The sequence below is a fragment of the Callionymus lyra genome, chromosome 6 (assembly GCF_982586985.1).
Source record: "Callionymus lyra chromosome 6, fCalLyr1.hap1.1, whole genome shotgun sequence".
Classification (NCBI taxonomy): domain Eukaryota; kingdom Metazoa; phylum Chordata; class Actinopteri; order Syngnathiformes; family Callionymidae; genus Callionymus; species Callionymus lyra.
Genome location: NC_141823.1, coordinates 25,379,753 through 25,405,478, shown reverse-complemented (window position 1 = coordinate 25,405,478; position 25,726 = coordinate 25,379,753). Strand labels below are relative to the sequence as shown.

At 37.4% G+C, this 25,726-nt stretch overlaps 1 protein-coding gene across 3 annotated transcripts in view; it reads right to left on the bottom strand.

The window, feature by feature from the left end:
- Nucleotides 1-1,662: 1,662 nt before the first annotated feature.
- Nucleotides 1,663-25,726, bottom strand: part of luzp2 (leucine zipper protein 2) — a 109,273-nt gene continuing 85,209 nt past the window's right edge. For 2 of the 3 annotated variants that reach the window (XM_087794432.1, XM_087794434.1), the window contains 6 exons: nucleotides 21,314-21,376; nucleotides 15,423-15,497; nucleotides 14,039-14,206; nucleotides 8,324-8,428; nucleotides 5,635-5,709; nucleotides 1,663-2,505 (listed from right to left, as the gene is read on the bottom strand). In XM_087794432.1, the coding sequence (XP_087650558.1) occupies nucleotides 2,398-2,505; nucleotides 5,635-5,709; nucleotides 8,324-8,428; nucleotides 14,039-14,206; nucleotides 15,423-15,497; nucleotides 21,314-21,376 (594 nt within the window). In that variant the 3' untranslated portion in view covers nucleotides 1,663-2,397. The remainder of the gene's footprint in view (nucleotides 2,506-5,634; nucleotides 5,710-8,323; nucleotides 8,429-14,038; nucleotides 14,207-15,422; nucleotides 15,498-21,313; nucleotides 21,377-25,726) is intronic. The other variant, XM_087794433.1, reaches the window with a different exon arrangement.

Here is a 25,726-nt window from a genome sequence, read left to right as displayed (position 1 = left end):
ACCTGTAGATTCTGATGCATTTTTCTAAACATTTATGATTGTGGGCGGGACAACTGTGGGAAATATTTTGTATTCAATAGCATGAACTCAGGTTTGCAAATGTATCCAGTCCGACACTTATATAATATTTTTTATCTTTGTTATGATATTATTTGTAAAATAATGCAATCTTTTGAGTTTTGACAGTTTTGCATTAACATTACCTTTAAAATGATGTTGGAAACATTTTTTTTTTTGCTTCATCATTTTAAAGGAATAGGAAAATAACCACACCTTACTGATAATCCATAGTTTGAACACATCAACATAAGTATCATGCCGGGTCAACATGTAAACTCGCTGGTTATAAATAACCCAGCATTGACTTGGCTCTTTCAACCTAGCTTTGGGGGACAATTCGGCTTACTTTTCAACCCAGCAGTTTTTAAGAGTGAAGGCTCCATCAACCTGTGGCCCTGATTAAAGAATAAAAGGTAGAACATGAATGATTAAATAAACCTGAAGTATAGATGACGAGTGCATGTTCTATCAGATAAGAACACACACAAATAAATACATCTGCAAGACCATATTTATTCTTTTTTTGATGCCAGGTAGAGGCAAAAACAAAAGTAGATGATGCATGTCATAAATGTGATTTATTGAAAAAGATAAGTTAACACAATGATCTCTATAAACTTTCATAAACATTTGATCTGATACATTTTTATTTCTTAAGAAATGTGAATTTACAGCAACCAACCAAGTAGCTAAGTGAGTTCATTTCTTGCTAAACCACTTGTTTGAGAGAACATGATCAATGAAACTTAATCCATTTCATGTTCTCACTGTCTGTTGGCTCCTTTTTGCTTTGTCTGTCATCTCTTCTGCACAGTCAGAGTAATTCATCGATTCTCTATCCTTCTACGATGAAGGATATCTTCAGAGTTCCTTGACCATCAGGTAGTTAATAACACAAGTGAGAGTTTGTACTTTAGCTGAAGAGCATCTGCAAAAAATAGATTCTGATGTGCTTAATGGATTTATTTGAAAGCTCTCTCACTCTTAGCTTAAGGCCCTTTTGTTTGCTTCTTATTTGGATACTTACTTAACCGAGAAGAGACACTCTGAAGCTGCAGGGAGAAAAGAAAAACATGTCTTTGGCCCAAAAATAAATCCTCACACCTGCTGTCGTTTTTTAAGCCAGAACACGCCTGGATTCTTACATCCTGAGCCTGGATTCTAAAATGAAAGCTGATGTTGCATTTTCCTTTGAGCAGTTTGTTTATGTGTGTTGCTTTACTTCCATCCTCTGCGTACAAGTATGTGTTTTTTCCTCCTTTTTTGTTTTTGCGTTTACTTTATGTGTTGATGTGTTCGCTTTTAAAGCTGATATATAATTATATATATTTATTATACATTGATTTATCGTCATAATCAGTCAATTATTTAATTAAATGTAAATTAATTAATTTATCCTTCTAATAATTCTAGATGATCCTCTCACTATTACTAAAATGGATCTTCATTCTATTCCATCTCCTCCCCAGCACGTGAGTAGAAGCGCTGACCTCATCATTGTTAACCTCTTCTTGACATGACATACATATTCATAAAGTCGCAGTTATGGCCTTTCAAGGTGTACAACCTTTTGCTCCAACACTCACAAAAGTACTCGCAGTCTTTTTTCTCCACAAAGAACCATTTATTCTTCACACATTTACTGAAAATTACAGTTTATTGAAAGGACACAGAAAGGTCAGATAACACAGAGACGCGTAGCTAGGAGTAACTACTCAGTGCATGGCACATTCTCGGGGAGACGACCCATTGTGAGTCTTTGGCTCTTTGCCTCGGGAGTGTTAGAGGCAGAAAGAGTGCTGAAATATTAATTGTTGAACAGTTGGCCAGCCAACTTGACCCTCTATTATTCAAAATGTGGAGGAGTAAATAAACCTGCTACGATGAGTGATAAACTATGGTCTAAGTTTGGTAATAGATGACTATACTAGGATCTTAGCGCCTCAATTTAGATATTTATTACAGGTTACGGTTCAGACTTCACCAGTGCAAAGGGACTTTTTGCAAAAATCACACATTTAAAAAGCAGTGTGCTGACTCAGAATAAAGTAAATAACAAATCAACACCTATGAAACAAGTAACCAGTGCCATTGCTACCTTATTAAAAAATACTTTTCTACAATGCATGCCATTTACTATGGATGGACTTTTTAACAATTACTGTGCCTTGCTTAAGACGCAGTGATTGTTATTCATGTTTATTGTCTCCCAGTGTGTGTGTCTCTGTGCGTGCAAGTGGATGTGCATGTGTGTGCGTTTCAGTGTCAATGTGTGTGCTCTTAGAAAGATCATTCAGGCAATAGAGGACTCCTGCATGTTGAATCATCGTCGTCCGCTCAGTTGTTTTGTGTCTGTGTCTTTTTGCTGCTGCCTCCGTCTTCAGCTTCGCTGCTTTCCGAATGCTTTGTTTTGACGTTCCCGCTCAACTCTGGGCTCCTTTGCTGCTGCATTTAAAGAAGGAAAACATTTCTTACAATGAGCAGGACGTGAAAAAAATTATATTGAGGCAGGAAAATGAACACAAACATTTTTATAAATGGAAAATGGACACTTCAGGTGATCCGAGGTCTGTATTAATAACTCTAGCTTCACATCTGGTCTCCATTGCAAAATGAGTTTTGATTTATTCGTGTTTCCATTAATTTACTGCTCTTATTAACTTAATAACTTTCCGTATGAAAAGCTTGGATACAAATGGAGAAAAAATGCATGGATAAAATTCAATTTAAAATAAACATCCAATAAATACCGGGGAAAGTAAATTTGCTTTCTTATTGACCTTCAACCAGATTGTCTTTAAAGTAATGTTCTTCCATGTACACCGCAGACTGAGTGCTGCAGATATTTAGTCATTATTGTACCTGAGGACTCCCTGCAGAGGAACAGATGGCAGACGGAGCCTCACTCCTTATGTGACATTAATGCTTCTGCCAAATGACGTCAAACAACTCTCCAAACCTGCCTTGTAATGAGCTGCTGCAATCTTCCTACTAAAGGGAAAACTTTTATGTATAAAACTATCAAGGAGAATATAAAACTGCAATGATTTCATTGTGTACCAGCTGAAGTCATTGGTGTTACCTGGGGATTTTCATATGATACCGCAAAAAATGTTTTAACCTTCGTCCTATCCCTGGGTCAAGATAAGTAACAAATGTGTCTGTGGTTATCCTTCTGTTGTCTCTGGGTCAAGGTGAATGACCTCCACCACTGCATTTGTATTCCTGGAAGCCGGGGAGGTTGTTTACCTTGACCCAAAAGCAACACAAGGGATACCACAAACACATTTGTTTACGTGCGACCTTGACCCTGAAATAACACAAGGGTTACATTAAAAATTAATTATTTTTTAGTTTATAGTAAATAGTAAATATGACATTAACCCTGAAACACATTAGGAAAGAGTCTCAAACTGACATGACTGATTTCATGGGGTGTGATTGGATTGGCCGATCGCAACAGATTCCGAAAATCAATCTGATGTTTAGGACTTTCGGCTTCTAATAAGGCTGTGACTTGTTTAATATTTGAGCTACAGAGCTCTGATTTTGTTTAAATCCTTCCTTCTAATGAGACAAAGACAATACCATTTTTCTCATGCTATTTTAGCAAGAAGGCCGTAGTAAGTTCACAATTGATTTAGCCTTTTTTGCCATTTTGACGAATAAGGACACACATGTATAATCAGATTTACTCTAGACACAAAGGAGCTCATGAAGGTCATTTTGAGCCCAAGAAGAGTTCTGTAGGACCCCTGTAAACCCCTCGAGAGAGTAACCAAGCTGACTCAAGTGCCCTTTATAGATATAGATGCTCCTGATGCAAACAAGAGCCTTCCTCTCTCTCACAGGCCTTGGTGCGTATATTTAAATTCCTGGCATGCAGGCTGTAAACAAATTACAAAACATATCGATTTGGCTGCAAGCCTTGCCTGATATATATTGTTTCGTTATTTTGTGTGTCATTTATTTTATTGCATAAATGGGGGAGGTCATATTTTACTTGCCAGTGTCAGTTAAAAATACATGGGTTCAGCTTTATAGCTGAGATATTTATTTTTGCTTCAATTCAACCTCGTATTGATTTGAGGTATGTAAGCAGCAGAAAGGCTGCGCGTTTCTTCTCCTGCTGTGTTGTTGATGTTATTGGTAAGCTGGCTGAAACTCCAGAGAGGGTTTCTCGACATGCCAGGATGTCAATGTTAGGGTTACGACGTGTGTGTGGCGGCTTGTGCTATCAGTCAAATTGAAGAGCTCAGGATGTATTGAACGACATCGCCTTACAACGAGTGACTCCCTGTTCTTATACGGCATCATTGTGGGGAAGAATGTTACTCAGAGAGGGATGGAACATATGCTAAGGTGCCACTCGGGTTCATCCGTCACAAATCAAACACGGGAACACGTAATGAAGGTGCAGCGGTGGCGGGAACAAGGAGGGGGGACACTTTAATTCAGACTGATCCACTGAGACGCGACAAATCAAGTTGTTTACAATTCCACGAACAGCATACGGTGCTGGGAAAGAATTCCGATTCATCAATGAATGCTTTGATAATTCACTCAATACATAAACAATCAATAGTGAAATACTATTTTCAATTAAGTTGTTTGTTTGTTGGGTTGACAGCAGTCGTTGCTGCTTCAGGCGCCTTATCAATCATCATTATCTTTTCTTTTTAATACAATGGCTTCTGTTTTTTTTGTTTTTTTTCACAAATAGATGATGTGTGGCTCTTCGTGAAAGCACAATTATAGCTTCTGCAAGGATATATCGTAAAGAAAATATCTTCCATTAATATTTTCTTGTCCCGTTTCTCAAATGGGTTTTTCAAGCTGATGAAGCTCAGCTGGTTGCCGTGGGGCCATGAGTGGCTCCCTGAGGTGAAAAGACTTACAGGGAGATAATCCCACATTTTCACTCCCAAATCGCTTTATGTCCTTTTTGAATGTCTTATTTTTTGTCAACTATTTCTGTAAATTTGCAAACTAATTTGCATTCCTGTTCATCATCGCTACAGTTGTTGGTGCAAAGCTCCATATTTGTAGCACAATAAATAAGAAACATAAATCAGACACATGCAAGATATAATGTTTTTTGCTTGAAGATAAATGTTTGTGTCTTTGTCAAGTAAATACAATAGTGCCACTCGAAGGCAGCTCCTTGGTTACCATGGTCGGCCAAAATGAGATGCATTGTGTTGGCGCACCATCTGCTACCTTGATACAGGTGCAACTGTGTTTCAGTAATGTTATGAGGGTCAGAAATGCATCGACAGTGGCATGGTAAACAGCAGATTTCTGCAGATAGGCTGTATTGTATTCAGACTGTTCTTCCCCTTGCATAATATAACACTATGGTCTCTCCTGCTGGCCACATAATCATATTTTTATTATTGCAAAAACACACTTGACACCACATCCATAGACATATTTATATATAGTTATGAGTGAAAAACATCTAGTTGGTCTAACTTTCATCTCTTTCATAAAGAAGCAGAAGTCGGCAGGTCTCTCAACTCTGTTGCAAAAACATTTCCCCATATTTCCAAATTGTAATTTAATGCACGTTACCTGCTGCTGATCGTGAACTTTTTGACGTTCTGAAGCTGATTCTTCTGTCTGGATTTGAGAGCAGTTTGCGCCGGTCTGTAAAGGAGGAAATAAAAAGGCTGAGTAGGACAGAGAATTTAACTGAAACTTTACGAGACAATTCTAGATTTTGATTTAAAAGCATTATTTTTTTATTACTCGGTTGTTAGTTGCAAATGATTCAGCTTTTTCTTGCACTGGATGTGAGCATGAATCAAACCTACTCATTGCAACTATATTCATTCCTGTAATTAACTGGAATATGGTTCATAATTCTTATTGGTTTCAGCTGAGGCTCTAAAAAGTCTTGATTTGACGACAAGAAATCTATTGTTCAAACATAATTAAAACAATCAGCCTTTTGAACAAAGGATGTGTTTTGGCGATTCAATACTGGCAAATCAAACCATTTTCATTCAAAATACATCTCCCTGTGGTTGAAAACTGCTACAAGCTAAGAGTTTCTAAATAGTTTGTCTTCATGAATATACATGGTACATAAAACATATGTATTTAAAAAAAAGGCAAGAAAGCCTTTTTTTTCATTTTCATGTGACAGGAACATCCAACAAACTTTCCATCACTTGCTCACTTTTCTTTTCCCCCTTCTGTCTCTTCACTCTTTACTGTTGTTTCACAATGATGGATCATTGAAGAATATTCCATTGATTTTAATGTTAATTTTTAACTGGTCATAATGACGGGTGAGGCTCTGCTTCTAGCCACACCCCCTCAATCAGTAGACCTTTGTTTTGTGAATACCTTGACAAGAATTTCAAAGCAGGTTAACAGTACCAAAAAGTAAAGTACCCTATATTTACAGATGATTATTACATTATTACTCTACGTTAAGAAAAGTCTTTAAGACTGCACCTTTAAAAATGTCTGGATGCACATAAAACTGTACACAACTGGTGTGAATGAAAAGTGCCCGGTGATCATAAATCTTCTTAAATGAAACTGAGCTGACGGCTGTTGAAATTTCTTGTCAAGCCTAGAATGAGCATCATTCAAACAGCAGCATTATTGTAGCCTCGACAGGGTAATGTCATTCATTAGGAGGCACTTGTAAACACTATTTTTGGAATCTAAAATAAATTTAACACCATATTGAAGAAGCGTTTCATCATTTGCCACTATTGCTCCATACCTTCCTCCAGTGAATCCAGTTGTATCTGTAATAGCTCTTGAGTGGCCGTCAAAAGTATTTTAGGAAATGAATTCCTTCGCTAAAGGATCCATCTTTGTTGCAGGAATGTGTTATTGCCACAATGCGTGTGTAGACCCAACATGATTTGCTGCATTATGTCTGTACAAATAGCAGTTCCTTTCAAACGCCTCAATATAGATCATCAGACTTTTTTTTTTCCATCTTTTCGTCCACTCTAACAGCTATCAATGTAACAGAAGGACATTCAGCCAGCTCTCTCAAATCCTGATTGCAAACTCAGAGTGGCATTGAGAGTTTGAGGCTCTTGAATGTGAAATTGCTGTGGAGTATTTTGTTTTCCCTCTTAGACCCATTTAATCGATATTACTGTCATTATTCTCGGCTTTCAATCAAATAAATGTGTAAACACATTGAGAACTGAAGCATTATTTTCTTCTACTTAACCGTAAATCGGTCAGTCTCTATAGTAAGTTATCATATTTTTATTTTACACTTTTAGTAGAAATACAATCTAATTATATATATACTATATATATTCAATTACTTTTTATAATTTACTAACTTCCAGAGATTATTATTTGAACTCTATTGGTATACATTTATTACATTATTGTTATAACCATAATGGCACTGATAAATGGTTGCTACTAGGGGTGTTAGAAAATATTTGTATGGCGATATATTGGAATATTGTTTTCCACGATACTGCATCATTTTTTTTTTCATTTTTGTCTTGCAAATCATATTTTATCTGTTACCATGTTTTTTTTTTAAGTTTTGTACTTCAATAATGTGTTTGTAAAATAAAACAATTCCATTCTTTTTTACAATTAACAAATATTCATGGTGTTTGTTCACTTTTCTGTTACAATTTAACTTCCAGCAGCAGACATTCTGTCCTTAATGAACATTCTGAAATCCTGCGAGATTCCGGCAATGACTGAGAACGAGAGGATGAAGTCAACTCCACTAGCCTTTAATATTTGGACATATTTGGTATCAAAACAGATGAAAGCAGTTACTAATATTTTAAGTATGTTCCTACAGCATGAGTCAGACATTGTGTGACAAGAAAACACAAGAATAATATTTTCTCACACATATAACATTTTGCCTAAGTATAATTCTGACAATATTAATATAATTAAAAATATTAGAAATTGCACTTACAATTTGGACAGATTTTGTGTTTAGTCTTAAACACCATTCAAGCAACCTAAATGACACCCGTCCGTACTTTTGTCAAGAAAGAAAAGTATTAAAATTAGGTTACACATAATAATGTTAATTGAAATAGTTGTTTAAAGAACACATTATAGGGGTGATGTAAGTACAGCACCGGTTTCAAATTGTGTTCAGTAAGGTTGCAGAGCTTATAGTCAGACTATGTTTTTTTTTACCAGAGACTTGAACCTAAAAACACATTGAAGAGGAACACTGCAGATTGAAGCCCTGCGGTCAAACATGTCCAGTACTATTTATGTTCTCAAAAGGCTTTACCTCCTCTGTTTTGCACTCTTTAACTCTCCCGTTCTGTCTCCTTATTACTCCAATGTTCATGGGGGATTTGCTTTCAGTGACAATTCTCTGGAGTTTGGAGATATCCTGTAGAGAAAACAACACATCAGCTCGGAGTTATAAAGCACAAAATGGGTAAATGGCTTGTTGATGCAATGGCGGGGCAATGGCTAGGGTTCGTTTTAAGCAATTATTATTATCTATGAAATATTATTTGATGTCAAAACATAAACAACAACAACATCCTGGCTCTGATATCAGTATGAAACATTTTGTTGGCATCCAAGGGGTAATCTTGAGGTGTGTAGGTCCCTCCAGCCTGTCTATAATTTCACATCATATTAAGTCCAAGCTCCATCCTCTTCGTAGCTGTGAGCTAAGCTTAAAGGCACATGTAAAAACCTACACCATTGAAAACAATAAATAAAGCAGTGTGCGATCACAGAGTATGTGACAGACTGTACAGTGACGAGTAGTTGAATGACACAAACGTACGCCCTCAACCATGACAGAGCCTTGCGGGATCTGGCGACTGCTTCTCTGGGCAGAGTAATCAGTAAGAGAGGTGTGTTGGGGCCAAAATATCAAAGTAACAGCTGGGCAAATCATGTGTGGTAAGTGAACATCGAGCTCCAGTCACTGAGTCAGGCCATGGCCAACGCAGATGGAACCAAGGGGGTGCAGTCAGGTAACAGGCAGACCTGAAGCCATCACAGCCTGTCCAAGGTCTGATGCCAGAACAAAAAAAAAAAAAGAAATACATGAAAACATATCTGTGGTTTGGCCGTTCATTTTTTCATGACTCGTTCCAAACTTGTGGTGATTTAACAAGCTCCCTGACTGACCTGACCTTGAGGGAGAGAATAACGGAGCGTTCTACCGAAAAGATGGAACTGTGATAGCAAAAAACGCACAAGACAGATACGAACGTTTGACAATCTGTCGAAAGACAAAAGGCTTTTGGTTTAAAAGTGAAGACCTGTACCACAGCCTGTTATTCAAATCATTTTGTGGGCAAGACAAGCAAGTTGGAAGATGAAGAGTAGAGTCACTCTTGATTGTATTTTTTTTATTTTGTAGTTTGCAATTTCATCTGTCATATAATGGTTCAATACTAATACATTGTGTTTTGTTATTCCCACCAAGGGTTACCAAAGAAAGTGGTGGTGAAAGACAAATAATTGTGGAAATCTAATAATATATTTACATTTATGTTATTCTTGTTCATTTTCAAATATTTTTTGTGTTGTAATTTAATGCATGCTTTTTTTTTTAATCCCACTAAGGGTACAATTATAAAACAAGAGAGGCAGAGCTGTTATCTTGTATTGTTTGATCTTTTATGAAAAGCTATTTAATCAGAAAGACTTTAAGCTCAGGAATTTTCAAAGGGGTGAGAAATAAAAAACACAATTATTTTACTTCTGCTTTATCTGATTTGAAAGTAAAATTAAATTGGTTTATGACCCTGAACAGGTACATAGATAAAAGAAGAAATGCGCATAGAAAAAGCATTGATATAACTATGACACTAAGCTATATAAACAAGAACTATCCATTTAGAAGTTTTTCTCAACAACATTAAATTAGTTCTACGTATACTCTTTTGGGATTTTAACTTTGCACAGAAATCTACTTAATCCTAAACTTAGCAGTAACTTGCTACCATCTCTCTGACCCAACGTACGTGATCCTTTCACAACTCTTTAACTACGCAAAAATGATTTGAACAATTTATGTTGTTCAAAATGATTATAATACGTTATTAATACTATACAATGAATGTGTCCTTATTTATTGATAGTAAATGTGATCTTTATAAACTACACATCTTTATAGCTTAGGAGCTAAACTTTGTACTTGCTTAATTAAACACAGGAGTCTATCTTGTTCTCAATAAACTGGTGATCAACCAATTAAGCATGTTTGCACAGTAGACATTTCCCCCAAAGTCTGTTGATGCACAAACAAGACCACTGTGTGCTAACTGGGTCAAAAGCAGCCTGTTGGGAATAAAAACCATGTTGAGTTTTTCAACACTGGCAGAGTTCATTCTGACTTTTACTGCTGAGTAAGAAAAACAAATCATACAACTTTTCATGCTTGGTGACAGAAAATATGGCCTCTCCAGAGTGCTTTGTATCTTTGTGTACACAAGATCAATTGGGAGAGTTGTGATTGTTTATCTGGAGTCAAGAAATCTTTGGGAGTTTTTAAGAGAATAGTTGGCCCCCACAGATGTACTTATCTTACTTTTGGGCTGAGCCCACCTGGGTACCAACGGGTGTCTAGACTCTTATTTAGAGATAAGGCGAGGAGGACAGTCATTCCGGAGGGACTGAAAGTAGGAGCACTGCTATTTGACGTTGAGAGAAGCCAGTTAGGTTTGCTCGGGCACGTTTTAGGACATATCCAGCTCAGGACATATCCAACCGGAAAGAGACTTCAGGGCAGATCCAGGATACGATGGAGAAAATATATCTCCTGCTTGACCTGGGGACACTGGTATTTATCTTCCAGAAAGCTAATCAGCCCCAAAGGTTAAGAAATATGTGCGAGCCTATTGGCGCCCCCTTTGCAAAACAGACTTAATGATTCAAGATATATAAGAACAAATTAACTTTTACAGTATTCCCTTACGTTTTACAATTCAATATGCTTTACTTGTTTTGCATTTCGTTAAATCATAGCTATTTGTCTGTATAGTCTTATATACTTGATGTATACTGCCTCATAATTTTACATGGTGGCCATCAGATCTTAGCTTATAGCAGCAGAAGCTTTCAATGTTCCCGCTGTCAGTCTGCTACTTTCTTCTGTTAAAAACTTTTCCATTTCCTGCTTACTTGCTAGCTACAAGCTTCTTCGTAAAAAGGTTTCTACTCTTACCTCACCGGCCGCACCGACTTCCTACAACTGATATCATTCAATTCCGACCTCTCCCCTGTCACAGCTGGTGTGCCCCAGGGCTCTGTTCTGGGACCCCTAATCTTCATTACCTACCTCCTCCGCGGATCTTGAATATAACATCAATATATCTGAAGAAATTCAGCAGATTCTCAAGCCAACAGTAGACATTCACACTCTAAGCAGATTAAATTGACTGTATTTGATGCTTTTAACTGTAACCAATCGATCGGAAGATAAAAATGTATACCTGAAAAGCTGTAAACTGTCACCATCAATCCATTTTTAGAGAGTAACTCTAATGTACTTATTTCCTTAATGGTGACCGTTCGCCATCTGTCTAGAAGATTAATAAAACAAAAGAACCTTCTCTTCTTATTGTTTGTTGATCTCGGTGTTCCTATCGTCTGACAGAAAACTCTTTGTTTTTCAATGAATATCTATGGATTTCATTGATCCGCTGTTTTTGTCTCATTTGTGACAGAGTCTTTAGTAATGTATTTTAAACGTGTGAAGGTTTAAAGAAGCTTTAGGAAGCAGTGTCTTTATCTTCAGAGCCCACTAGATGGTACTATCTGCTCTGTAGTATATTGCTTTAAACAGTTATTTTATTGAAACTTAACATAATCTTTTTCAACTAAGGGCCACCTACTGGTTCATGAAGCCTCATTAACCCATCACTACATTATTCTAAAGCTAGTTAAAATTGAGGTTTTACCTTCACTGATTTACACACAATTATTATTGCCTCCTTTTGTTTAAATCTCTGATTGACTTCATAGCAAATGGATCCTCGCAACTCTCCGCTAACAGGCTCGGTTTGTCACTATTGAGAATGAAGCTTGATATTTAAGTGCACACAGTGTTCTCACAGTGTTAATATTATTGCAGAGCCCTTTGCTTAATTAGATATTTAAATAATATTCACTTTATACACACTTTTCATCAACAAGGCTCACTGTGTGCAAACACCTCAAAATACTCACGTTTATTACTTAACATACGCAGATGTTCACGGTTTAAAGGTCAACATTTTCTGACATTTTCCTCTCTGAATCATCCTCCCATCCTGTGAATTATTTTTGCTCTTTCATCTTCCGACAGGGTACGTGTGTTTTCACGCCTTAATTTGAGATAAATTTGGCAGGAACCTTGGTGGAATTGGACCTGCATCTACATGCAACGGCCGAGTGGACAGATGGCGCGCTCCAGTAATCTTTACTGTGAGGGCCGACTCGGATTTATCAGACAGTCTGTCAAAGTGCACAGCAGTTAGTGGAGATAATGGAGCCAACAACGGCTCACAAGTGGAGTGCTATTTGTATGCAAATGAAGCAGGAAGTAATAACTTCATTAGCATAAAGAGATCTGCGTGGATCAAACTTTGGCTTCCTTAACTTGTCTGGATTTGGTGAGATGTTTGCGCCTCACAATTGTTTGCCATTATTTGGCACGCAGTCTTGACAGGTAGGTGACAAGGAGATACAAGATGTTTTAATGGAATCTTCCTGTTTTCACTGCAAACACAAAGAGCTTGAATATGAGCGTCAATTATAGATGATAGTGTGAGGGATGGCTCTGACACCATGCTGGATTGAGCTATATAAAGAATATGGAGAAGCATAGGTGGATGTTTGGAGGGGAGAAAAAACCCTCTAAGTGGTGTGTCAAATCTCTAAAGCGTAGGCAAGAGGAGAGAAAAGCCTCTTAAAGACAAAATTGCACACCAGGATGAAGACAGATAAGGCAGCATGGTGCGGTCGTCAACTTGATGATTTCAAAGTGACTGCAGCTTTTAAAGAATCAAAACTGACACGGCTGAGGTTGCGAGGACTGCTTGGAAGAAGTCAAATTACCGGAGCAGTCTGAAGAATATTTCCATCAAACATAAGTATAAATATTACCCTGAAACACTTCAGTTTCACAAACCATGATGTAACAACTCAATGTTTTATTTTTTTTAACCACATGCATTTAAAGAAGCTTTTCATTGACTACAAAATGTCTCATATCGGTAAAAGATTTGTTACTGTGTGTCTGTGGCGCTCAGGAGTTATGGTGTGCACTGGGGGGGACACTATTCCTGCCAACAAGCTATATCTCATGATGTCACTACATTTGCTGTGGCCATGTGAGAGGAATATTAATTTGAGACTGTTTACAGAAAAGGGATGAAAACAAACGCTGCTTGGATCATCTTATCTGAGAAGTTTAAGGAAAAATAAAAAAAAACCAAACAAATCAAACCGTTTAAACCCCAATTTCCATACAGCTCCGACTTTTTTTTTTTTGTCTTCATACAAACCAACTAATCTATTTTTCAGCATAATCAATTATAACGGCTGAGTTCATAAAGAGTTCATTATGCTTTGGTGAAGTGGCGTCAAGCATTGACACACACAGTTCTTCGTATTTACATTGAAGTTTGATCTGGTTTTGGTAATAGAAAATAGAAAGTCTCTCTGGAATTGGAGCCAGATTTTGAACATAGCATACATTAGGTTTGTCCAGGCTGATAATTACTTTTAAAGATTTAAAATTAGGTTCTTAATGACTGCAATTTAAAGTATTGATCAAGAAATATTGTGTAATTTAAGAAAAAAAACAACAGTTAACAGCAGAAAATAATAATCTGTATTGATTTACTCCTTATGTAAAAATAGAAATGAATTAGAATGAATGTGGATCTGGACAACATTTAACCACATCATTCAGAGCATTGATCATTGAAACTGAGAGTTAGTTAAAATCAAACTTTCAAATGTTGAATGAAAAAAAGAGTTCAGTCACCTTGGCATGTGGCTGCTGGAACGTGACTCTCGAGCTGTTGATGAGGGGTGTATATCTGAACAAATGGGTGGGGGAAGTGGGAAATCTGTGACTGCCGCTGGGATCGTTGTGCAGGACGGCTGAGAAGCAGATGTGAACTGTGTCCTTCAGTGCCTTTAGCTGAGACTCCTGTCCCCGAAAAGATATTGCACACATATTATTTAGAGTCATTAAATCACTCGCTGTACCTCCTGGTGCACATGAGAGTCCGTCAACAGAATCACGTCTCTCTCTATAACATATACGATTTTTAAAGAGAAGAACAATTAGCATTAGAGTAGAATACAACTAGATTTGTTTTCAATACTCATCTCAAGTAACCAAGTAAGCATTTTCTCCTGTGTTTTATTATCCTTGACTAACTAGTCTCAAGAGACTGCCTGTCAATATCCACAAGTAAAATACTATAGTACTACATAAATTAAAGCTCCTACACGTTCACAGTCAATTTCAAATAATGATTTACCTCGGAATCCTAATCGACAACCATGTGTTTGTTATTCTCTGTGATATCTTAACCTTTTAAGTATATATTTTATTGAGTATTATTTTGATTGTTTAAGCGCTTTGTGACCCTGGTCTGGAAAAGCGCTCTATAAATATAAATTACTTACTCACTTACTTACTTTTTCTTTCGGCTTTCAACTAAGTCGTATCATATTATTTTCATTCAGCCAATACAATCCTATTTCCCTGTACCATGGGGAAAGATTGGTACCAATACTTGTAGTAAGCAACCGAAAAAAGAAAAACAGATTCCAGTGCTTCAATTCAGTTTTAGTGTGATTTTTCCTGATTTCAATTTCTCACTGAAACACACTTATTCAAGTATTTGAAAAATAATTATGAAATAATACTGACGGAATATTGTTCTAACAGTGTATTACTATACACGCAATATTTTTAATGGATTTATTTTATATTGTTCAAAGTCTTATAATGTTGAAATATATTGTTTTTTGGAAAGTGGGATAGAAGGCCCAAAAACGAACACATTTGTGTTGGAGTCTTCGGGTCATCTTGACCCTGAGGTAACACAAGGGTTAAAGCATCGTTTCAGACACTGTTTCAGCACCAGTACCAGTATTGTTTCAAACCTATACGATAACCCCATGTGATAATCTCAATTCAATTAATATTTGGCTAATAGTAAAGGAAACATGGGACAATTTAATTTACATTAACATAGTTTCAATTAAAATTTACCTCTGCATGGTGATGAAAAAATATATGTGAGGAATAAAGGTTAATAAATGTGATCCGACAGCTTCGTCCTTCAATGTGGCCTCATTGTTATTCTTCTATGGCCTCAAACTAAATAAATATGGTTATCAAATTCACTGACTTTGTCCAGTGCAGTCTTCTCTAATTCCTCCTTGGCGACCGTCAACTTGTGCTCCAGGTCCATCAGCTGCTGCCCCTGCAAGAACACACAAGAAATAAACCATTGTTCTGAGCAAACAAAGAAATTCCTCCATCACAGAAAAAATCCCTGTAATTCCATCAATTGAAGAGAAAAAAAAGCACAACGAGGCATATAGAAATGTTCCTTTTTTTTCCCGCCATCAGAAAGATTGTCCATAAGCATCACAGCGTTTGCTGTATTCAGCTGGTAAATGCTTTGACACATTCTTGAAATGTTGTACAGCAAACTGATGTATCCCTGGAAAGTCCGAATATTTTCACATTCAAAGATATCAAACCATTAAAAGAAAGTTGAAAGGGAGGGTTAGTGGACATGTTGGAAGAGAGAAACGAAGGGAGAAGAAGAATAGACTGTATAAGGTATGCACTGCACAATGGCTGCCTTGCTTCAGTTTTTCTATTATAGTATTTTAATAATATCTGATTCTGATATTAGTCAATGTATTATATAGATGTTGGGCATTGGTGGCCATCTTGGAAGCAATCTGCAATCTTGCAGTCTGCCAGTTTAGCCAGACTCCAGTCAATAGGTGGAATTAAGGTCATTTTGAATTGCGAAAGGGCAAAGAAACTGTGCCCCTAAAGGCTAAAGTGGGTAATACACAGTTTCCTACCAGGTCAATCAAGTCCGTTATTATACAAATTCGGTAAAACTGATGAATTGAAATATAATCCAAAGGGACCACCTCATATAGCGTAGTCTGGAAGTTTAAGATTAAGAAACTTTTTTTTTTAACAAGGTTGTTAATATGTTATTTTTAATTCTGGCCTTTCTGCAACCAGCCTCAAGTGGACACTTCAAGAACCGTGACTTGTCTCCGCACTGGCCTCACTTTTAGGTTAAACTAGATCCCTTTCCTTGGATTAACCTAAAACCATTTGAAAAGGGAGGTTGATCAGAATGGAGGAGGCCATTGGATGGGAAATCCTGAGTGACAAAGAAGTGCATTTTAAACCTTCTTAAATGTCTTCTTGGTTTTAAAAATGTCTTTATATTCAAGCTTTGAATGGTCTTATTTTAGCACTCACTTCCTGGAATAGAATGGAATTCCTCTGCTTACAATGGCATCAGTCCAGTCCTAGAGCTCCCATGCATCATAAGGAATAATTAACATATACTGTAATATTGGCAGTTTTTCAGAGTGTTTCTGAAATAGATGCACGTCCAACCCTCACATGTTTTATGAATTTATACAAACAGTTTCGTCAACTGGGTTTGTAATACGGATAAATGGCAGCTTGAATCCAGCCACCTGCCACATCCTGGCAACAGTCTGCTTTTGAACAGCTGCAGTGATCCAAAACTGGCCTCCAACGTCTGTAGATACAGTTCAATCCTTTGTGTGCGGAGAGGAGGGGAATGGAACATGGAGTGAGCGCTGATAAAATATTAAGCAGAATTTAATTTCATTCGGGTTTTTTTTACCACTGGAATGCAGCTGACTCGTGCCAGCGCTGGTTTTATGAATGAGTCAACATCAAAAAGGGACTTCAAATGTAGGAATGTAAATGATGTACACAGAGTCTACTCTTCAAACATGCATCCATAGTCTCTCATGTTGGCCTGCCTACGACTCAATATCTGGCATGAATAATAATACCCCCGCAATACACTGCACTGAAAATGTGCTGAATGATAAAAAAGTAAGGATGAGTGGTCTCCGTGCTTTTGAGAAAAACAGCTGTTGGGAAGCGCTAGATTTATTTCTGTCTTTATAGGATTCTCAATATGATCGAGCACTCCCGAGTTTGGAGCCTGATCCGCCCAAGGTCACTCCGCCGTACAAATACCATCCACAATCTCAGTGGGGAGAAAATATGACAAGACCAATTGAAGGTTTTTACGGGAGCTTTATAGACTTATGTGGTCCCTCTGCGGCTTTTTCAAACTCTATGGGGTCAGATAGCTTGTTTGGGACGATTTCCTCCCGCTTTCGTTTGGAATTTTATAGTGAAATTGGTAATTTTAATGATGAATTGGTCCGGCAGCTGCGGCTCTCAGCGGGGAGCCTGGATTGATGGGTAGGTTCTGCCTGCTAGATGAGTGAGACAGTGAATGTCAAGGACAAAGCAAGTTTCTTAATCGTGTCTTCAAAGACAAAGAAGAGTTCTAGCAGACCTTTTTTTTTAACATCGTGTCTCAGAGAAACTCTGAGAAAGTGACGTATTGCCTTCAGAATCGCATGCGAAAGGTTATAGAGTTAAAGTGAGATATTAATTTTATGCTTTGTGACATCGGCCTCTTTTATCAAATAATTAAACTATTACAACTTGTGCCTCCTCCAGGGAGTTCACTTGAATCTCAGAATACAGTATTACTGAAAATAAGCAGTTTTTTTTTTTTTTTTTTTAACTTTTTCTGATTTAAGATTGAATCATCACTATCAGCTTTTCTCAAGGTTTTTTTTAAAATATTTTTTTAGCATCGCAAACGGAGACGGACAAAGACATTGATCAAATGACCAAATTAAAGGGTGTATTGAAACTTTCCCAGGCAAGTTGACAGGGTTGAGTTTACGACATTTCACCTCCCACCTGAGAAGTTTTTTCAGCTCCAAATGAGCTTGAGTTAGTATATAACCCTCTATGGTTGTCCAGTTGACTCGCCTTTGAACCACTAGGATAACATGGATGAATGAGAACCTTCACAGACGATGTATTGAAACTAGTGAAGCTTCATGAAGCAGTTTTTATCACAGTCCATTAGACACTCCGTGCTCTCCGATCTTTTCCTCTGAACATCTATTCCATTGAAACTTAACATCATTTTTGAATCGAACGCCCCTGACTGTAGTGATGAATCTGATGAAGCGGTGTCTTATTACCAGCAGGTGGCGCCCTCACTTTAAAGATTATGTGAATTTCAATAAAATAGCTGTTCAAAGCAATAGACTGTAGAGCAAGTTGTGCCATCTAGTGGGCTTTGAAGATAAAGACACTGCTTCATGAAGCTCAGCACATCACTAGTAGAAACCTGTCTGACATAGAGTCTAAATGTAATCATATATTTTTTATTCAGTTCTGTCCCCAATATTTGTATTTCCAGTAGTTTTCAACAAAAGTTTATTTTTATCATTAAGAAAGTAATGTTCTTGAAATTGTTTCTAGCATCCCGGAAACAAGAATCCTGAGACAAGAAAACACAATTTAAATCAGAGTTTGTGTAATATACCATTACACAAGGCCATTATGTCTTTACAGCAGCATATAGTCCTCAGAGGGCTGCGGCTGAACGGCAACTGACCCAGAAACGTTGACTTTCAGGGTAAGTGGCACCGCCGTCTTTCCACACAGAGTCCATTATTTAGTGCAGGGGTCGTTTGGTACTGCTTTTCTAGATGATGCATGAAAGTAGACTACCATTATGTTTTAAATCCACTGACTTCTTTAAGGTTATACAACTGGAGGGAAGTAAAAGATATGATTGCTTGAAACCATATATACTACAAAGACAAATTATACCTTCTTAAGTAGAAACAGTATTGTTAGTATTTGATGTATTTTAGTATGGATAAGTAGGAAATCATGCCTCTGTTAGTATGACTTATGCCAGGTTGGTGAGTTGGTTGATCAAAATATGGTTCACTCTTTTTGTTAGAAATGACAATCACCTTTGTTTTCCCCTCCAGTTTGCTCACATTACTGTTTGCTTGCTCGTGTCCTGTGACATTGTGCAGCAAAATCCACTTTCATATGGTACAAATGCTGTCGTACCCAATTCAATTTCCCCCCAGTGAAGGTATTTAGACTGACATCTCCCCTTGTGAAGCTTATGACATTTTTGAATCTTGCGTGACTCTTCCTTACATACTGCTCTGGCGTATCCTGCTGGGTTTTTGATCAGAGCTTAGCAAGCATACAGATGAGTATGCAGGAACAGCTTCAGGAAAAATATAAAACATTTTCCCTTTGACCTTGAGATCTTGAAATAGACCTTCACATGTTGTTGTTGTTGTTGATGAAATCTTAATGGAAATCTGTATCGACGTCATATGTTTTTAACCCCAAACTGAGATGTTGCAGATCACAGGGTTTGACACTTATTTCTTCTACACTCCATTACTATTTATGAGTTTTTTGGGAGATTTATTTTCAATTTTCTTTGACATTGAACAAAGAGGATTTTGTGCGACAGGCGATGCATGTCAAGATGCTATAATTTACCTGTGGTGATACAAGCCAAACTGTACATTACGGCTTGGTAGCTTCACATAGAAAAGGCATCTGGACATCTGTCAGCGCTTTATTTTTGTTATTTATTTGTGCTATATTTCTGACACAGGGATGAAGGACAATTCATGTTTCCTCCAGTGTGTGCTTGATTTATATGTCGTATGACTCCTTTCACTATTATCGGGCACTGAAACACATTTTTACCATGCAACTCTTGATACAACAAATGTAAGTTAATACTTATAAATAACTTTAGGATTAGGTCTAGAAAGTAGTAATTTGTGTCCAAACTCAGTTTCTTTTTATGTGTTCTGTAAGAAAATATATGGAAAAATAAATCAGACTAAAGTAAAGGAGGCACAATGGAAAAAAAAGTCAAATTTTGATTAAATTAAGAATATTAGACAATACAAGAAATACAGAATAATAACAATATTTCAGCTCCTTTTTTGTCAAAAATAGGGGGGCAGAAATGACATTCATACCATAGTTAATCTAGTTTTTTTAAGGATGTTATTCGTAATATAACTTTCTATTTTCTACCTATGTTTTTTTTTACTTTTCTTGAACTCAGTTTTTGTATGATTCTTGTTTATACCAGACTCTCTTCAAGTGTATTTCTTCCCAACAACATTTCTCAATGGGGCAAAAACATTCACTATAGACACAAATAGCTCAAGTGCTTTAAGAAGTTCCAAAGCATGGACAGTTCATCACCCTAGCATCTGTTTATGCTGCTCTTATTGTGAATCTGTTCTTGACAAATACATACACAAGAATGTCTCCTTTTTTTACTAGTGATGGGTTGACGAAGCTTCATGAAGCAGTGTCATGTTGTGTAGACGTCTGTAGGTGGCGCCATCAGTTTCAAAATGATGTGTTGTTTCATTAGAACAGTTGTTCAAAGCAAGGAAAATGAAAATAAAGACACTGCTTCATGAAGCTTCATCAGTCAGTCACTACCTTTTACTGCAGATGTTCAAAAGCGAGTCAACTGGACTGTGTAGCAGGTTGTTGCCCTAACCCTAATTCTAATATCCCATATTGTTGTGCAGAAAACTTGTTCTTGCCAGACAAAAGTGACTTGTTCAGTATATTAATTTTGGCATACATTTTAATATTGGAGATAGTGGTGTCATTCATTTTAACTGGACCTTCACTTCAAAACCGACCAATCAGAAATATGTTAAACACATGTACTTGTAACAGTAAATGCCAGTGATTCGTTCAAAATCCATCTCATCAGTGATATTTAAAACTGGTTATGCATACTTTTACAGCAGGTACCGTTAGAGCTAAATGACATGAGGCAAAAGGTCACATTCACCTCCATTACCTGATGATGTACCATCTGAATCCACTCCAGTCCCAATGATTAATTTACATACAATCCCCTGCAATGGTAAACAAGACAGAATAGATTTCACAGAAGGGGGCCGGGGAGACGCGACGCAATTTGGATGAATCACTGGCCAGTTCACAAAGTGCGCAGCTGCTTTGCCTGAGGAGACTTTGTAATTGCTGAGTGAATTAATTGGAGGACCTGTGTGATGGGATCATCTATCCAAGGTGGTCTGTTTACCCCTGGTCACAGGAAGCAATAAAGCCAGCCAACTCCCCCCATTAGCACGAGCTTACCTTAAAAATTAAATCCTTCTTCCCGTAACGTAGTTCTTTCAGTTGAGCCTGGATCTTTTTGGACTGCAAAGAAACGATAAGGGAGTAAGAGTTAGCTTATTCAAATAGTGAAATTGGTTTTAGATTATGAAGCAGGATTCTGCCAGCTGCCGAAGAAGAGTCCTTTGTGAGTATTCCCTGGGCAGAGCTCGGACTTAAAAGGAGCTCCTACTGAGAAGAAGAGAATATGAAATCTTGCATTTGCTGGTCCGTGTGGCGCGCACAATGCCAAGTCATGCACCTGGCTCCCTGCCTTCTATCTAAATCTGAATTCCCACACTCCCACTGCGACGGCAATCACGGACATATTCTGGTCTGTGGGTCAAAGCTGGTTCTCACCTTTTCTTCACATCATCGATTTTTGACAAATGTTTGACCTTGATAGCTGAAGTTAGTACAAGACAGTTATCTTTCAGACAGAGGAAACACATTTGATCCGCCAACTTAAACATTTGCTATAAATTCATTGAATGATTTAAGAAGAGCTTCAAGTTATCGTTTCAGCCTAATCGCTGCTATATTGCTTTTATTCTCTGAAGCATTGTGTGTATTTTATAACCATGATCTCGTACATAGATTAAACGTGTTTGATTCTACCTTCGCCTCGGAAGACTCTTAGGATCCCTGAAGTGGAAAATCTTTAATGAGAGTGCCCTCTAAGTTATCTGACCACATTTAAAGAATGCACGTATGTCTTTGAACATGGCCTCGGTCCTCGCTGCAGATTTCTTGGAGCTGTGAGATGTTGGAGTGATAAAGCCTGTTTCAAGTCACCCCACACAGCGTCTCAAAAGGATTATGATCTGGGCCAGTCCAGGACCTCGATATCTTCTTTTTCAGCCAGTCCTCGAAGGATTTCATGCTATGTTTTGGGTCAATTTCATTTTGCTCTGCTTCAGCTTTATTATTTCCCCCTTTTTTTCTTTTCTTTTTTTTAACATGGTTCTGGACCATCCTCTGGTATATGGCATCATTCCCCAACGTGGGAAGAACAAAAGTATACCTTATTTATGGATGGTGAATATGATGGTGAGATTGCTAGCTATAATGCGGCTCCTGTTCTGGTGTCCTGGGGCCCTTATGTACGAGGAAGTGCAAAGATTTCCTACAAAATGTATGTTCGCTCAGATGCGGAAATGGTTCACGTCCAAAAATATGCAGAAAAAAACAAGATAAAGACGTGGATTAAAACTGGATTAATAGTTTCTATTCATTACTGACATGGATCACATTGTTGTAAATTAGTTCGGACGTGTTCTAGTGAAAATGTTCTTATATTACATCAAGGTTTATTAACACCAAGATTTATTTACAGAGACGATCAGGGACTTATTTGTAACAGCTTAAGATTAAGTTGAACAAGAATCAAACTACAAATCAGTAAATTAAAGAGTAGAGAAGACGATGTGAAGATTGTCTGATCGTCTCTGAGCTTCATTACAATTTGTGGCTAAATTGCACAACTCACACCTATATTTGTACTAAATTGAATAATAAGTGTTTTCTGTTTATCTTCATCATCTGATGGTGGTTTTACAGAAGTGTAAATGTTTTAAAGGAGATAGCTCCAATTACGTGATCAAGTGAGAGAAAGCAACTGGGGTAAGGTTCCAGAATTTGTTAACAGGCCGCACAGAAAAAAGGTAGAATTTATGTTGCAGTTAGTTTTACATGGGTTAATCCAAACCAGTACTTTTGAAACAGTGCTTTAACTTAAACAGTGCAGAAACTGTCCGAAAGCATGAACACAAAAGTGTTATTAAATATGGAATAATACCATTTATTTGAACATGTTCCCACAGACTTGCACTTTTCTGAGTTATGTTCTGTCAGTGTAATTATGGGGCTAAATCGTGTGCGCTTGAGATGGTTTGCATGAAGGGTTTGCAATGAATATTCCGATGCAGAATGCAATGTTCTGCTGCACACATAAGCTGTTCAAGTCAAAATCAGTTCCGTCATAGTACCAGTATGGGCACCAACCTCTATCTACTACTGCCTGAAAAGTGTTTCTTTAAAAAAAAGAAGTAAAGGACTGATGTTACATTTGCTTGTTTTTTTAAGTTGCTTGTTTTATTGAGTGGAGGTTGGTTTTTTTGGAGGTCATGCTACTTTATTTTACGGGGCTTTATAAAAAGGCTGCTCTGTGTAAATACTACCTACATTTAGTTGGTCCTTGATGGAAAAAAAAGTTGGATTGGAGCTCTCGCTTAAGCACGTCTGTATATTGGCAGATTGTTTTTCTCAACCAAGCAGTGTATAATGATAATAATTAATCTTAAATAATATATTTTTCAGTTTAATTCATTTTATAGTTTTAATTAAATTCATTCAAAAAAAAATAAGAAGAATAACTTCAATTAGAAGAATTCATGCAATATTTGTACTACTATTTTGCTGCTGTATTTATATCTTTTTCAGTTTACATCTTCAATGTGCCCATGATTTGATTTGGTTTGTTTACTGTATGGTTTTCTCAAGGCAAGTTCAAGGTGAAATGAAAATCATTTTTGTGTCCTGTGATGGACTGGAAAACTTTAAAGGGTGTCCCAGACCTTTCAACCGGTGCTGACATTAAATGATTAAATTTATATTTCAAATAGTCTCGGAAAAATAAGAGACTTGACTTACATGAAAAATGGAATCTGCAGCAAACTGGGGACATGAGTCAACTGTAACCGGTGCAGCCTCGTCTGCCGGCTTATGTTATTTGCCCTCTTGAACTCTTAAAGAATGCAGCAGCTTGACTGATCAGTCTATTCAGCTTTTTTTTCAAGCTACACAACTCTCTCACTACCTTCAGTAGTTTTCACTTCCGACCCTGATCCATCCCACTCAAGAATCATTTCACTGCATCGCCAGCAAACGTTTAAGTTTTAATTGCAGTTCCTTTAAGCAACTGAAGTCTTGCCAAAGTGTCTATTATTTACTTTTAATAAATCATGCCAGTTTTCTTTTCTGCCCCTCTCAGCAATATGCCCGTGCCTGCTTGAGGCATTAAAAATGCTGCGAGGGAAGAACCCGGAGGCAGCCTACAAATCACGGCATACATTGCATTTAATGAGGCATTATAATTTAATGTTTGTTGTGCTGCTCCACGCTGGCGACCGTGACATTATCGCCTCAAAACAAGAAGGATCCTGTTTGTTATCCTGCATGTGAGTGATGACTTTGTGAGTTCACTTTATATCAAGTCAAGTGTTACTTTTTCTTTGAACCACGTACAGTGATTCATGTCTCAGACTTGATCAAATGTATTTCAAACAGATGATATTTGCAAATGTCACACTAACAGTTTTTACCGTTTCTTTTTTTGGATTCATTTTTTTTTAGTCTTCCGAACAGCATCTTACATTTGTGACGGACAATTAAGAAGTTTTTTTTTATGAAGATTTAATTTCAAACCTAACTCTCCTCACTCACTAACACATTTCACATTTTATAGATGCAGTAAGTCACTCATCATGATGATGTTTTGAACTTATTACTCTATAAAGACATGGTGGAGATAGTTGACAACTATAAGTACCTCGGCCTGTGGCTGGACAGTAAACTGGTCCTGCAACCCAGACCATGTGTATAAGAAAGTTCAGAGTAGACTGTACTTTCTGAGGAGGCTTCGATCATTTTACATCTGCAAGAAGCTCCTCTGCATGTTCTACCAGTCTGTGGTGGCCAGTGTCCTGTTCTATGCTGTGGTGTGTTGGGGTGGGAATGTCTCCAAGAGGAGTGTCAACAGGTTGGACAGGTTGATCAGGAGGGTTGGCTCTGTGGTTGGCATGAAGCTGGACTCACTGGTGACAGTTGCTGAGAGGAGATCATTGAACAAACTACTGTCCATCATGGATGATGACAGTGATCCTCTGAACACTGTCATCAGTGAGCAGAGAAGCAGATGGAGCACGAATGCTCCTCAAAGGTGCAAAACAAATAGACTCAAGGACTCATTCATTCCTCGGGCTATTAAATTGTACAATTCTGAGTTCGGGGGCAGGAGTGAAGTGAAAGTATCTTGATGTTCTGTTCTATGTTAGTCTTTGTATCCTTTGTCTTTTTATTTTTCTTTGATCTATGTTCTTTATCTTTGTCTTTAGATCTAGATTGTATCATCTCGTTCTTTCTCTTTATGTTCTTGTTCTTATTTTATTTGGATTTATTTTTTATGAAAAATTATTTTCTGTGGCTACTGGAAAAAAAACAATTTCCTCGAAGGAGACCTCCTGAGGGATCAATAAAGTTTTACCTTACCTTGCCTTACCATGTCTAAAATCTCAGCGAACGAGAGGTTATGAGAGCAGAGTCAGATTAATGGTCTTTACTCCTCCTCTAGCTATAAGGTATAATGTATACGACAAGTAAGATTTAATCCCCAGA